The sequence below is a fragment of the Balaenoptera borealis genome (assembly GCF_965194805.1).
Source record: "Balaenoptera borealis genome assembly, chromosome: 1".
Taxonomy (NCBI): Eukaryota; Metazoa; Chordata; class Mammalia; order Artiodactyla; family Balaenopteridae; genus Balaenoptera; species Balaenoptera borealis.
In genome coordinates this window covers 81,821,988-81,835,588 of record NC_138860.1, presented here as the reverse complement: position 1 = coordinate 81,835,588, position 13,601 = coordinate 81,821,988, and the positions used below count along the sequence as shown (strand labels likewise).

The 13,601-nt window shown below is 50.8% G+C and overlaps 1 protein-coding gene across 5 annotated transcripts in view; it reads right to left on the bottom strand.

Moving 5' to 3' along the window:
- The window catches only part of PKLR (pyruvate kinase L/R), a 16,701-nt gene extending 3,100 nt beyond the window's left edge, over window positions 1-13,601 (bottom strand). For 2 of the 5 annotated variants that reach the window (XM_082353393.1, XM_082353394.1), the window contains exons 1-6: window positions 3,831-4,618; window positions 1,550-1,641; window positions 1,321-1,452; window positions 985-1,171; window positions 367-637; window positions 94-244 (exon numbers count right to left, since the gene is read on the bottom strand). In XM_082353393.1, the coding sequence (XP_082209519.1) occupies window positions 94-244; window positions 367-637; window positions 985-1,171; window positions 1,321-1,452; window positions 1,550-1,641; window positions 3,831-4,041 (1,044 nt within the window). In that variant the 5' untranslated portion in view covers window positions 4,042-4,618. The other 3 variants (XM_082353395.1, XM_082353392.1, XM_082353391.1) reach the window with 3 other exon arrangements.

The window sequence follows — 13,601 nt, the reverse complement described above, 5'->3', positions numbered from 1 at the left end:
CAGCAAAACGTGCTAGAGACCTAAGATGTGGGTATTCACCTTCAGGTGTCCCCAGACCCACAGAGGGCCCTGCCCCCAGGGCTCATTCCAGACCTGTGTAGCACAGACAACGGGCTTTCCCGCCAAGTTGCAACGGCCAATCATCATCTTCTGAGCCAGGAAAACCTTCTCGGCTGGGATCTCAATGCCCAGGTCACCCCGTGCCACCATAATGCCGTCGCTCACCTCCAGGATTTCATCAAACCTGGGCGGTTGGGGGAGTCAGGGCTGGGGAAGAGCCAGGAGATGCCAGGGAGAGGCAGGCAGGAGAAGGGGAGGGGCGATAGGGATGGGTAGGGCCTGATGGGAACAAAGACCAAGGCTCACTTCTTCACGCCTTCGTGGTTCTCGATTTTGCTAATGATCTTGATGCCCTGTCCTTCCGGCCCCAGAGCAGCCCGGACGGCAGCAACGTCGCTGGCTCTCCGCACAAAGGAGGCAAAGATGATGTCCACGCCATGCTCCACCCCGAAGCGCAGGTCCTGGACATCTTGCTCGGACAGCCCGGGCAGGTCCACCTGGGCCCCCGGCAAGTTCACGCCCTTCCGGCTGCCCAGGACACCGCCATTCTCCACTTGGGTCTCCAGCCCCTCTGGACCTACGGGCATGGAAAGAGTCAGCTGAGGTCAGGGGTGAGGCCGGGGGCTTAGTCACGGCAGCGGGAACACGAGGATTGGACCCCCAAGAGAGCGGAACCGAGTCCTATTCGTTTCTTGGTCCTCGGCCTGGACTCTGCACCGAATAGGCACAGGGCGGACTTCTGTGGAAGAAACTACTAACCCGCCAGTCCAGCCCCAACCCAGGGTGAGCCCAGGAGTCTGGATGCCGGGGGCTGGCAGGACGGGTGGCCAGGGGAAGGTGTGGTGGGTGTGAAAGGCGAATGCGGGAGCCAAAAGTAAGAGAGTGCGCGCATTGCGCAGGGCCAGGCGGAAGGCGCGTCCGCACCGATTTTCGTGACCTCTAGGGAGATGAGCCCGTCGTCAATGTAGATGCGGCCCCCCACCGGCACGACCTGGACGATATTGGGGTAGTCCACCCACACGGTGTTCGCGTCCCCCCGCGTCCGGAACGCCGGGTCCACAGTCACCAGCACCTGGGAGCCCTTCAGTAGCTCCACTTCCGACGCAGGGCCCTAGGGGCGGGGCCAGAGGAGGACTGAGTTCTGCCTGCCTCGGTGAGGGCCGGCCCCTCCCCACGCTCCGCCCTCCGGGCAACTGCCTCCGCGCCGCACCGCCCCCTTCCCGGTCCCGAAGACAGGGCGGGTCGCAGGTCGCCTCTCACCCCCTGCAGGATCCCAGTGCGTATCTCCGGTCCCTTGGTGTCCAGAGCGATGGCCACGGGTCGGTAGCTGAGCGGGGAAGTTGCAAAGCTCTCTACCGCCTCCCGGACGTTGGCGATGGATTCAGCATGGTACTGGGGATGGGAACAGAGGGAGGATTTCAGGGGAAGGTGGCCGGGACCCTGGGGCATCCTCTAGCCCCGCGCGCCTCCCCGCGGCCCCGCCCTGAACCTCATGGGAGCCGTGGGAGAAGTTGAGTCTCGCAATGTTCATCCCGGCCCTGATCATCTCCTTGAGGCGCTCCACGGAGCGAGATGCCGGCCCTGGAACCAGAGATCCCACTCAGACAATTTTCTCCCCAAACCTGAGAGACAGGTGAACCCATCACCACCCTCAGAGCTGCCCCAGGCCACAGAAGTACTGTTACCTGACCTTTGTTCCCTGACGCCACCCCTGCTCGCAGGTCAGAAACTCCGTTCCCCTCTCCAGCTAACACACGCCTCCTTGCACTGTGAGGCCCTAGAAAGGTGGGCTCAGCCAGGCCTGAGGTAACTGTGTTGGCAGTGATGTTAAGTCCTGCGGTGTGGAGGTAACCCCAGCGTAGGAGAAGTGGTTGGGTGCCAGGTGAGGGCATTTGGGGTACCAGGCTTTAGAGCTGAGAGGCCTCACATTGGACTGAGGAGAGTCGAGTTCTATCCCATCCCTGCTCTGCTGATAGGATGGCTGTGTAACTGAGACCCAGTTGACCAACCTCTCCAGTCCCTCCCTAAAGCCAGTTCTTCCACTTGTGCACTGGGTCTCCTTCTCACCTGCTCAAAAACAGATTCAGCCATTCCCCAGTCCTCTGTGTCATCAGTGTTTTCCTTTTTTGTTAGGTCATTCCCATCAACATGTAAACCTGCTGTTATTTTTCATCCAAAAAAAAAAAACAACAACTCCTAATCCCAGTTCCCCCTCTAGCTACAGCCCTATTCCTTTGCTCGCCTTCGCAGCAAAATTCACTGCAAGAGTTATCTCTGTACTTGCTGCCTCCAATTCCCCTCCGCCTATTCTCCTTGTACCCACTCTGCACTACATCTATTCTTGTCAAGGTCACCGAAAACCTGTGTCGTTGCTAAATCTAATGGTCAGTTCTCAGTCCTCATCTTAGCTGGTCCATCAGCAGCATTTGACACATCTTTGATGTCCCTTCTTCACTTGGCCTCCAGGACACCACCCTCTCTTGGTTTACTCCTACCTCACTGGCTGCTCCTTTTCAGCCCCTCTTGCTCTTTACCCCCCTTAACATTAGATGCTCCTTTTACCTTCACTCCCTTTGTGGTCTCAACTAGTCTCATGGCTTTAAATACCATCAATATGCCAACAGCTCCCAAATTTATATCTCCAGTTCAGACCCCTTTCCCAAACCCAGAGTTGTGTATCTGATTGCCTACTCTGTATCACACTTGCATGTCTAATATGCCTCTCAAACTCAACATGCCTCAAATTGAACTGATCTCTTCCCCCCTAAACCTTTCCACCACAGCCTTTCCTGCTCAGTTGATAATGCATTCTTCTAGTCCCTCACGCCAAAAACCTGGGAGTAATCCTTGACTCCTTTTTCACCCTCACCCCCACCCCGTATCCAGTCCATCATATTCTGTTGGCTCTACCTTCAAAATACATTCAGAATCTGATCACTTCTCACCAGCTCCACTGCTACCACCTGTTCTAAGCCAGAAATACTGTAGCTCTCCACAGTATTACCCCACCCCCACCCCCAGTCTATTTTCAAATATTGCAGCCAGGGTGGTTCTGTTAAGACATAAGTAAGAGCATGTCATTCCCCTGCTCAAAACTCTGCAGTAGTTTCCCATCATACTTGGAGGAAAACTCAACTCAAATTCTAAAAATGGCCTGCTAAGCCCTACATGATCTTCCCTTTCCCCCAACCTCTTCCTTTCTGCTACTCTTCCCCTTGATGGTTTCCAGCCTCCTTGACTTAGGGCCTTGGCGTTGACTGTTCCCTTTGCCTAGAAATCTCTTCCCCCAGACATCTGCATGGCTCATTTTCTCATCTCCCTCAAGTCTTTGCTCAGGTCTAATTTTCTCAACAATGGCTACCCTGACTCTCTATTAGGACTGCAACCTCCCTCCTGCCCTTGCATCCTGATGCCCCTTACCATCCTTGATTCTTCTTTTCTTTTTTTTGTTTTCCATAGTACTTATCAGTTTCTAACATACTAAATAATTCCCTTATTTTTTAAAATAATTTATTATGTTTATTAATTATTGTCCCACCCAGCTAGATTGTCAGCTCCCCAAGGGTAGGGATCTTTGTCTGTTTATTTCGTTTCACTGATCTACTCCCAGGACCCAGAAGCTTGTCTACCAAGCGCTCAACAAATATTTGTTGAATGAATGACCTCAGTCAAACAGGGAGAAATCTCAAAGGACACAAAAGATGAGGAAGCACCTTGAGAAACACCCAAGAGGCCCTGTGATGCTGCAGGAGCAGATAGAGGGCGCTTACCAATGGTGGCAATGATGCTGGTACTGCGAGCGGCCACAGGCTCGGAGTCGATGTCCAGCAAGCAGAGGTGTTCCAGGAAGGTGTCTGCCATAGCAGCTGGCAGCTGCTGCTGCTGGAAGAAGGAAGTGCCCAGCTCCTGGGTCAGCTGGGCCACACTAGCCCGCCGCAGGTACCCCGCTGGTCCTGCAGTAGAAGGGGGCTGCGTGGGCATCTGCTTCTCCTCCCCATCCTTTCATCTCAGCACAGTCTCTATTCCTTGCCTCGGTTCTCCAGTTTTTGTTGAGTCTTCTTATGAGCTGGGCATTATGCATACGTTATCTTGTTTAGTCACAAGGATGCTAGGAAGCAGGTACTGTTAAATGCTCTGTAATTATCCCCATTTTATAGGTAAGGAAACAGAGGCTGAGAAAGGTTAAATAAATTGCCCAAGGCCATACAGTTCTAACTAACAGAGATGGGATTCCCATCCAGGTCTGACTAACTCCAGGCTCAAGTTCTTGATCACCCATCTATCTGATCCCTCACAACCCCCGATTTCTTGCCCTTTAGCTGCTGACTTCTCTCAGCCTCAGCACCCCCTTGCTATCTAGTTCACAGTGGCCCCTCATTTCCAGGCCGAGAATCACGCAGTTCCCTCTCCTAAGGTCCCTGTATTCTTCCTTCCAACCCCGGGCAAGTGGCTGGCCTCCCACCCCCTCCTCTGAGTTTCCTCAGCCCCTTCAGTGCTACTCCAGGTCCTGAGGTCCCAGTAGCTTGACCCAGCCCAGCCCAGAGGAAGAGGAGCCCCACTGCCAGCCGCACCCTCCATGCCACTGCACGCCTGTCTATCTCTGGGGGTCTGATCCACACTGTCAAGCTATCAGAGGCATGAGGCCCAGCTGGGCTGGGGGTCAGTTCTGCATCCTGGTTAAAGTGTCACCAGTGTCTCCCTTGTCACTGGAAGCCCTGTGCACCAGGGGCCAGAGTCCAGGAGCCACGAGAATACCCCGTGGCTCCCATGCTGCGAGCTCCCCTCTGCCCTGCCTACTGGGGCTGGGAGAAGAAGCCCAGACCAGGGTCCATAAATTAACACAGGGGAGACTCCGATGAACACAGATCCTCCCCAAATACCTCGTAGCCAGCAGCAGATATGGATCATTTGTACATCCCCACCCCACTCCTGATTTCTACCCTCGTTTTCCCCTTCTCTTCAATGGCATCTGTGGCCCCTTCTTACCTCCTGGAGCCCCAGTCAGGATGGACTTTGCTAAATCCCTTTGGGACTTAGAGATCCATGACCAAAGCCACATGGGTCGCATGTTGTCCTGCACTGACATGCTTCCAAAATGTGGAGGTGGGGCTGCCCGGACTGTGGAGAGAGAGGGGGAGAGGATAACAAAACTGCTGGTCTTATCGAAGGGCGCCAGAGAAAAGAAAAGGGGCACACCCAATAGGCCACCCCTGTCCCCACACAGAGTCCCTCCCCCAGACCTGCTGGCTCTCTGCCCCTGTATTCTGGCATCCCCCCTCTCTCATCCATTTTTCCTGATAAATTTTCAATCCATTCACACTGTCCGGTCATCAACCTGAAGAGAGATTTTTTTTTTTTTTTTTTTTTTTTTTTGCCAGTGATATGGTCCCTTTTTTTGTGCTTTACTGAAGTTAGTCCTAGATGAACCTAGGAAGCAGGGGATCTAGGGTAGGGACCGGAGGCTGAAGAAAGGGGATGGGGAGCATTTTGATCATGTAGTGGGATTCTCTGGAAGGGCTCTGATAACATCACTGTCATTATCACGTTGGCTACCATTTGCTCATTGACCATCTGCAATATTTATTGAGCACCTACTCTGTGCCAGGTCCTGAAGCTACAGTGGTGAGCAAAACAGACAGAGCCTGTGCCCTTCTATGGAATTTATAGTTTGGTGGGGAGACAGACTATAAACAAGTGTCAAACAAATATATAACTACATGCTTTGTAAGTGCTATGAAGGAATGAATCAGGGTGCTGGAACAAAGAAGCCAGTGAGGAGAAGGGGGGGATTTTTTTTTTTTTTAACATTTATTTATTTGTCTGCGCAGGGTCTTAGTTGGCGCACGCAGGATCTTTGTTGCAGAGTGAGGGACCTTTGTTGCGGCATGCGGGATCTAGTTCCCTGACCAGGGATCAAACCCGGGCCGCCTGCACGGGGAGTGCAGAGTCTTAACCACTGGACCACCGGGGAAGTCCTGACAGGGGGATGTATTCTATTTTATTTATTTATTTTTGGCTGCATTGGGTCTTCGTTGCTGTGCGCGGGCTTTCTCTAGTTGCAGTGAGCGGGGGCTACGCTTCGTTTCGGTGCGCGGGCTTCTCATTGCGATGCCTTTTCTTTGTTGCAGAGCACAGGCTCTAGGCACGCGCTCAGTAATGGTGGCTCACGGGTCCTAGAGTGCAGGCTCAGTAGTTGTGGCCCACGGGCTTAGTTGCTCAGCAGCATGTGGGATCTTCCCAGACCAGGGCTCGAACCCATGTCCCCTGCACTGGCAGGCGGATTCTTAACCACTGCACCACCAGGGAAGTCCCGGGGGATGTATTTTAGATGAGGTGGTTGGGGAAGGCCTCTTTGAAGTGATCGTATTTAAGCTGAGATTTGAAGAAGGAGAAGGAACCAGTGGAGACAATTTGGAGCAAAGAGTTTTCTGAGGGATTGGAAATAATATATGCCAAGGCTCCAAGGAAGGAAAAAGCCTGGTGCTAAAGAGAGGGCAAGCTGCAGTGAGGCCCTGAGCCTGGGGTAGAGGGGTGTGGTCCCTGGTGAAACTGGGGACCGAAGCAGGGCCTTGGAGGGCAGTGGGCTCACCCAGGGAAGTGACACCCAAGTGATGCTTTAGAGCCCTCTAGCTGGGTGGGGGAGACCAGACAGTAGGTGTAGCGAGACCAGTGAGGGCTTTTAGGAGTAATCTAGGTGGGAGGACTAGCATAGTGGCAGTAGAAATGGAGAGAGGGAGACAGATTTGAGATGTAGTTTGGAGAAAAGCAGACAGGATGGAATGATGGAGAGATGTGGGGAGAGGGAGAGGGAGGCTTTCATCCCTAAAGGATGGCACTGAGGTGTCTGGCTTGAGCAGTTGGGCAGATAGTCATGCCGCTCACTAAGACTAGGGAAGAAAGAGGTTGGCAGGGGAAAACATTCAAGGTTTCTGTTTTAGACAGGTTTAAGTTTGACATGCCAGTTCATCACTAAAATCAACATGCAGACAGTTGGGTATGTTCACTGAGCACTCAGCATATGCTGGAACAGCATTCAAGGCCTCATACACATCCTCTCCTTTTATCATCACGACGATCTAGAAGGAAGGTTGGACTAATAGCCTGTTTTATTTTTTTTTTTAATTAAAAATTTTTTTTTGGCCACGCTGCGCAGCTTGTGGGATCTTAGTTCCCTGACCAGGGATTGAACCCCGGGCCCTCGGCAGTGAGAGCGCAGAGTCCTAACCACTGGACTGCCAGGGAAGTCCCCTAATAGCCTGTTTTACAGATGAGGGAACAGAGGCTAGCAGGGTGCATTGAGCATCTTCTGTTGCCACTCCAGATCCTTTCTCTACCCTTTCCACTCTGCTCTGTGGCCAGGAGGCTGAAGGCCTTGCCCCATGGCTTCTCTAGGGCTTGGCTGTGGAGAGTGGCACTAATAGGAGATGAGATGGAGGAGAGCAAGGCTGGGCGTTTACCTGCCCCTCCCCTCTGTGAGGTTGCTGTAGGGCCTGCCGGGGGGCCCTCTCTCTCCAGATTCTAGGAAACATGCTCCCTCCATCTCCTGGGCCCCTGAGGGTGGTAACTAAGCCACTGCTACTAGCTCTGGGGTAATGCACCATCCCTTGTGGTTTACCAACACCCTGCCCATACCTTTGCACATAATCCTCTTATGAAACACTCCTCAAATTATCTAATTTGAGAAAGACTTTGTTCTGATACAATTGTCTGGAGCTAAAAATCTTGGCAGTGGTGGAGCTGGGATTCAGGCCCAGACAGTGTGGTTCTAGAGTCTGAGTTGTAACCACTAAGCTCCATTCCTTCCCTCTCAGGACTGTTTCCGTGGAAGAAAAGGGGAGAAGCTTCAGACCCTGGTTGGAAAAGAAAGAAAATAGATAGTAGGAAGGACTGCCCGAGGGGGAAGGAGCTTGGGGTCCTAGGCTCTATGTATAGAAGATAGAACAAATAAAGATGGACAAAAGTTGTTACCAGAGTGAACATAATAGACTTCAGGGGCTGGAGACTCAGGCTTTGTGCTTGGGGGTTGGAGAGGGACATTTAAGGTTGGCCTGACAATTTCAAACTGACTCCAGAACCAGTTGAAAGAACAAAATTCCGAGAGATCCAAGTCCCAAGCGGCCAATAGGAGGCGGGGCTGGTGCCCCAAAGCAGCCCCTGGCCTATCCAGCCGAGGGACAGAGGCTTCAACCTAAAATCAGGCCGCAGAGGAAAAACAGTCTGGCTGACCCTGGGTCCACAAGTAACCACGTGAGAGATGGCCTGCACTCTGTCACAGGGTCAGGCAGCCCTGAGCAGGAGGCCTGTGGGTGAGAAATCTGGGAGAAGGACTATAGGCCCCTAGGATCCAAACAGAATGTGTGTACTCAGCTTTGTCAGATACGACCCCTCCCCATCCCCTCAAACACACGCACCCTGACACCTTCAGACACAAGCAGGTGACATCAAACACACACACAAGCATGGATGGGGCCCCTACCATGTGCCGTGTTCTATGCAGACTCAGGCTCCCTGCCCAGACTGGGGAGGGGCAGGAATGCTAGCAGTAAGGTTTAATAAAGTGTGTCAGGCGGGGTGATGGAGTTGTACACAGGACACAGAGAGCACCAGGAGAGACTAAGCGATGCTGGTGAGGGAGGTCAGGGTGGCTTCACGGTGGTGATACCAGAGCTGTACAGAGTCAAGGACAGAGACTGACCAATGCCGGGACACATGCACACGCGTGTATGCGCACACATGTGCACACACACAAACACCCGCATTCCACCGATGCACACCCCACCCAACCCTAACACACACAGAGTCTACACTCACACCACCAGCACACACGCATACAACAGACTCACACAGACACAGACACACAGGAACCTCACACACTTTTCCTTACAGAGACACACACTCACACACACCCATTTATGCACACTTGAGCTCTCACACACGCACACAAAGTCCAGGCTTTGTCCCCAGCCTAAGGTGGCTTTATTCTGCAAACCAGAGAACACCCGCCCTCCTCATCCGGGAAAAGGCTGCCGGCAGGCCTGCGAGGGGCGCCCGAGAGCCGCCAGCTGGCACAAGGGCGAGGGCGGGGCCGCTGGGCCGAGGAGGCCCCGGGCCCGCGCCCCCGCCCTCACCGCGAGCCAGAGTGAGGCGGGGAGACGCTCTGAGCGTCGGTTTCGTCATGTGCAAACCGAGATAATAAACCTTCCGGAGCGCTCCGCGCGATAATGTACGTGGACGTGTTGTAAGCACGGCCCGAACAGAGAGCTCGGAATTATTGCTCTTGTTCTCCTGCAAATATGGTGACTCCTCTCCCACTGCAGTCATCAGAATATCGGGGGTGGGGCCCTGCCTTTGTATTTCCAAAAGTGCCATAGAATTTGTCCAAAATGTATTTACATTTATTTGAATAGATATTTGCACAATCTACAAAATTCAGAGGTACAAGGTATAGGTCAAGAGTTTCTTCCTTCCCAACTTCATTCCCCTGCCCAGCCACTCAGTTCCCCCCTGCACATTACCAGATTTATGAATTTTCTATGTATTCTCCAAGAAATAGATAATGCAGGTACAAACAATATGTAATTGTTCCCTTTTTTATTCACGTGGCAGCATGGTACCATGCACACTATTCTGAACTTTTTTTTTTTTTCCCGCTTAAAGGAAATCTTGAACGCCTTGCATCTGAAGAGAGGCCTCAATTTTGCTCACAACTCTTGTAATAAACTCTCTGAAGTCCATCCATGGAACCCCTCGTTTGCATGGGAGGATACTAGCCAGAGAAGAGCTAGATGCAGAGGCCAGTCTAGGCCCAGATCTCCTTTTTCTTTTGAAAAAAACTGTGGTAAAATATACATAAGATAAAATTTACCATTTTAACCATTTTTACGTGTACAATTCAGTGGCCTTAAGTACATTCACAATGTTGGGTAACCACTACTGTTTATTCCCAAAACTTTTTCATCCACTCAAATGGAAACATTATACCAATTAAACAGTAACTCCTCATTCTTCCCTCTCCCCAGTTCCTGGCAACGTCTATTCTACTTTCTGTCTCTGTGAATTTGACTACTCTAGGTACCTCATGTAAGTGGAATCATACAATATTTTTTCTTTTGTGCCTGGCTTATTTTACTTAGCACAATGCCTTCAAGATTCATCCATGTGGTTTCATGTGTCAGAATTTCCTTTGTTTTCAAGGCTGAATAATATTCCATCATCTGTATATGCCACACAGTGTTTATCCATTCCTCTGTTGATGGACACTTGGGTTGTTGCTGCCTTTTGACTCTTGTGAATAATGCTGCTATGAACATGGGTGTATGGGCCCAGGTCTTTGCCTCCTCCTGGAGCTTTTTGTGAAGGCCTGTCCCATTTGGCCCAGCTCCCATGTTGCATGTGGGGCAAGGCAGAGGGCTCCACTCTGGGGAGAGGAGGGGTGAGTGGAAGAGCCATACACTGAGGTTTGGGGAGGAGGAGGTAGAGGGTGAGAACAGAACACACTGCTTAACACCCACTAATGTGCCCCATCACACTCGGAGTAAAAGCCAAAGTCATTACAAGACCCTGCTACCTCTCAATCCTCCTCCTCTTGTCCCTTTAATCCGGTCATACTGACCTCCTTGCTGTTTCTCAAACGAGGAAGGTCAACTCCTGCCTCAGAGAGGGCCGCTGCATTTGCAGGTCCCCCTCTATCTGTAGAGAATGCCCTTCCCCTAAGTAAGGAAGCAATACCTTGCTTATTACTTCCTTCTGATTTCTTTTCATGTATCACCTTACCATGAGGCCTTCTCTGATCACTCCGTTTAACATCGCAATCTTCCCTTCCCTGCTTTGCTCTCCTTCCCGGCTAGACTTTTATACATTTCACTTGTAAAAAGTGTTCCCACCTCACCTAGAGAGTCAGTTTCAGGAGGACAGGGATTTTGTCTGTTTTGTCCACTGCAACACTCCTAGTGTCAAGTAGGTGCTCAATAACTGTGAGTGATGAATGAGGGGGCCCAGCTCTCAGTGTGACTCAACAGGGCCCAGCACGCCCCAACCTCTCTCCTGGGCTGCAAACCCTCATATCCAACAGGCCCCCTCTCACCAATGTGGTGGGACCACACCCCACCGGTCAGCCCCCCTGCACCCCGCACCTTCTACTACAGCCAAGTCAACTTCTTTTCTATTCCTTACCCACACCCCATCCTGCACCGCTTCCTCAACTCTCTGCATCTTAGTGAAACTGGGAGACTCTCACCAGCCACATCTAACATCAGCCAACAAAACCTGTCAATTCCAAACATTTTCCAAATGCACCCTCTCTCCATCCTCACTGCCAGGGACAGCAGGCTGCCTCCGTTCATCTATTGCCCAGACTTTTCCTGCCTGGGGTCTCCATCGCTGGTAGGTCCCCACCAGTGCAGCCAGAGTTGTCTGTCTAAAAATCAGTCTGATCAGCCTGCTCTGTTCAAGGACATTACTGACTCATCAGGGCATGTAAAAACCCTTTACTGTCTGGACCCAGATCACTTCTAGCCACATCGCCTCCCTTTCTCCACGCCTCAGCCCACTCCAGAATCCTTACACTCTCTCTCTCTCAGTGCCTTGCCTTTGCACACACAGTTCCCTACACCTTGCCTATTTTCTCTGCTAAACAAAATTCCTATTCAACCACCTAGATTTCACCTCCTCTCTGTCATCATTAGATGGGCTTTCTTGTCTCCTTCTTCCATTCAGTTAAATTTAAAACGCACATCAAGGGCTCCTAAAACCATTAGGTTTGGCACCACTAAAAGTGGGGTAACCAGGCCTGTGTGTCTCCTGAGAGAATGCAACAGGAGTGAGTACATGCCTCAGAAGAATTCTGATTCTAACGAAGCCTCCAACCTAACTACTAGTTTACAGGGAAGTAGAGGAAAGAGTTAAAACAAAGACTTGAGGATGCAATCAGCCAAATCCAGAATATAGGCAATTCTTCCAACAAATGACCCAGTTTCATCAACAATTAAATAGCATGAAAAAGGGGGGAAGGAGGAAGTGTTTATTGAAAAATGACTTAAGACGCATACCAACCAAATGCAATATGTAGACCTGATTTGGATTCTGATTTGAACAAACCAATTGCAAAAGATGTTTTTGAGACAATCCAGGAAATCTGAACATGGAACATGGACTGAACAGGAAATCTGAACATTGGGCCTTAGGTAACATTAAAGAATTACCATTAATTTTGTTTGTTGTGTTAAAAAATTCCTTATGTATTAGAGATACATCTTGAAGTGTTTATGGGTATAATAATATTGATGTTGGGGGTTTGATTTAAAATATTCCAGCAAAGAAAGGTGTAGTGGTTGGTATAGGGGAAGAAAAGGGAGGTAGTTGAATAAAATCAGATGAACAAAATGTTGGCAATTGTGAAATCTGGGTGACAGTTACATGGAGGCTTATTAGAATATTTCTCTACTTTTTGGTGTATGTTATAAAAAACATCAAAATTAATTCCATGCAAATGTATTGTTGGGGCAGACCCTGTGCTATGCTCTGAGAGACAACGACAAAGATGTGTCCCTATCCCGGAGAAGTTCCAGGCAGTGGAGAAGACAGACAAGAATTCAGGCGCTGACTGTATTTAGTGATCAGAGTTATGGTTGGGGTAAGCTCTGGGGCCACAAGAAGACAGAGGGGGATACCTAACACGTTGAGGGAAAGTCTCCTAGAGGACTCAGGTTGACTTTTGTAACAAGAGACCACAAACTAGGGGACTTCCCTGGTGGCGCAGTGGTTAAGACTCTGTGCTCCCAATGCAGGGGGCCCAGGTTCAATCCTTGGTCAGGGAACTAGATCCCACATGCATGCGGCAACTGAGTTTGAATGCCACAACTAAAGGAGCCCATGTGCCTCAACTAAGGAGCTGCCGAGCTGCAACTAAGACCCGGTGCAACTAAGTAAATAAATAAATAAAAACAAAACAAAACAGAGACCACAAACTACAATAGCTAAACCGGACACTGCCCTAATGGTCTGGGATGCAGCTGAAACCTGGAGCATTTGCTCTCAACCACGTGAGGAAGTGGACCTGCCACAAACCCGTGAGATACATATTATCTCCATTTGAAGGAGGATAAAAATGACATTCACAGAGTTTAGGTAATTAATTCCAAATCATACAACCAACAAGGACTGAAAGCAGGGTTTGAACCCAGGGCTGGCTGACTGCAAAGCTGTGTTCTTTCTGCGAGTACTTGAGGCTTCCTGGTGACTGGGGGAGGGGTGGCTCTGACACTTTCTCTCTTCCCAGGGTCCTAGTGTGTTTAGGAGACCTTGGCCTTTGCCCTGCTAAGTGTTTCCCAGTGGGGGTTAGGCTGGGACTAGGAGAGCCCAAGGGCTTTTGTCCTAGCCACCTAGCCAGACTGAGATCACACTGTCCCTGACTTCCCCTGAGTTCTGTTAGGAAGGTCACTTCTGGGAAGTCCCAGACTGGAATGGGGAAATGAGAGGCTTTAGTTCTGGGAGACATGGCCTCCCCGTCTATCAATCTTCTCTCCTTCAACCCCAGGTCTCAA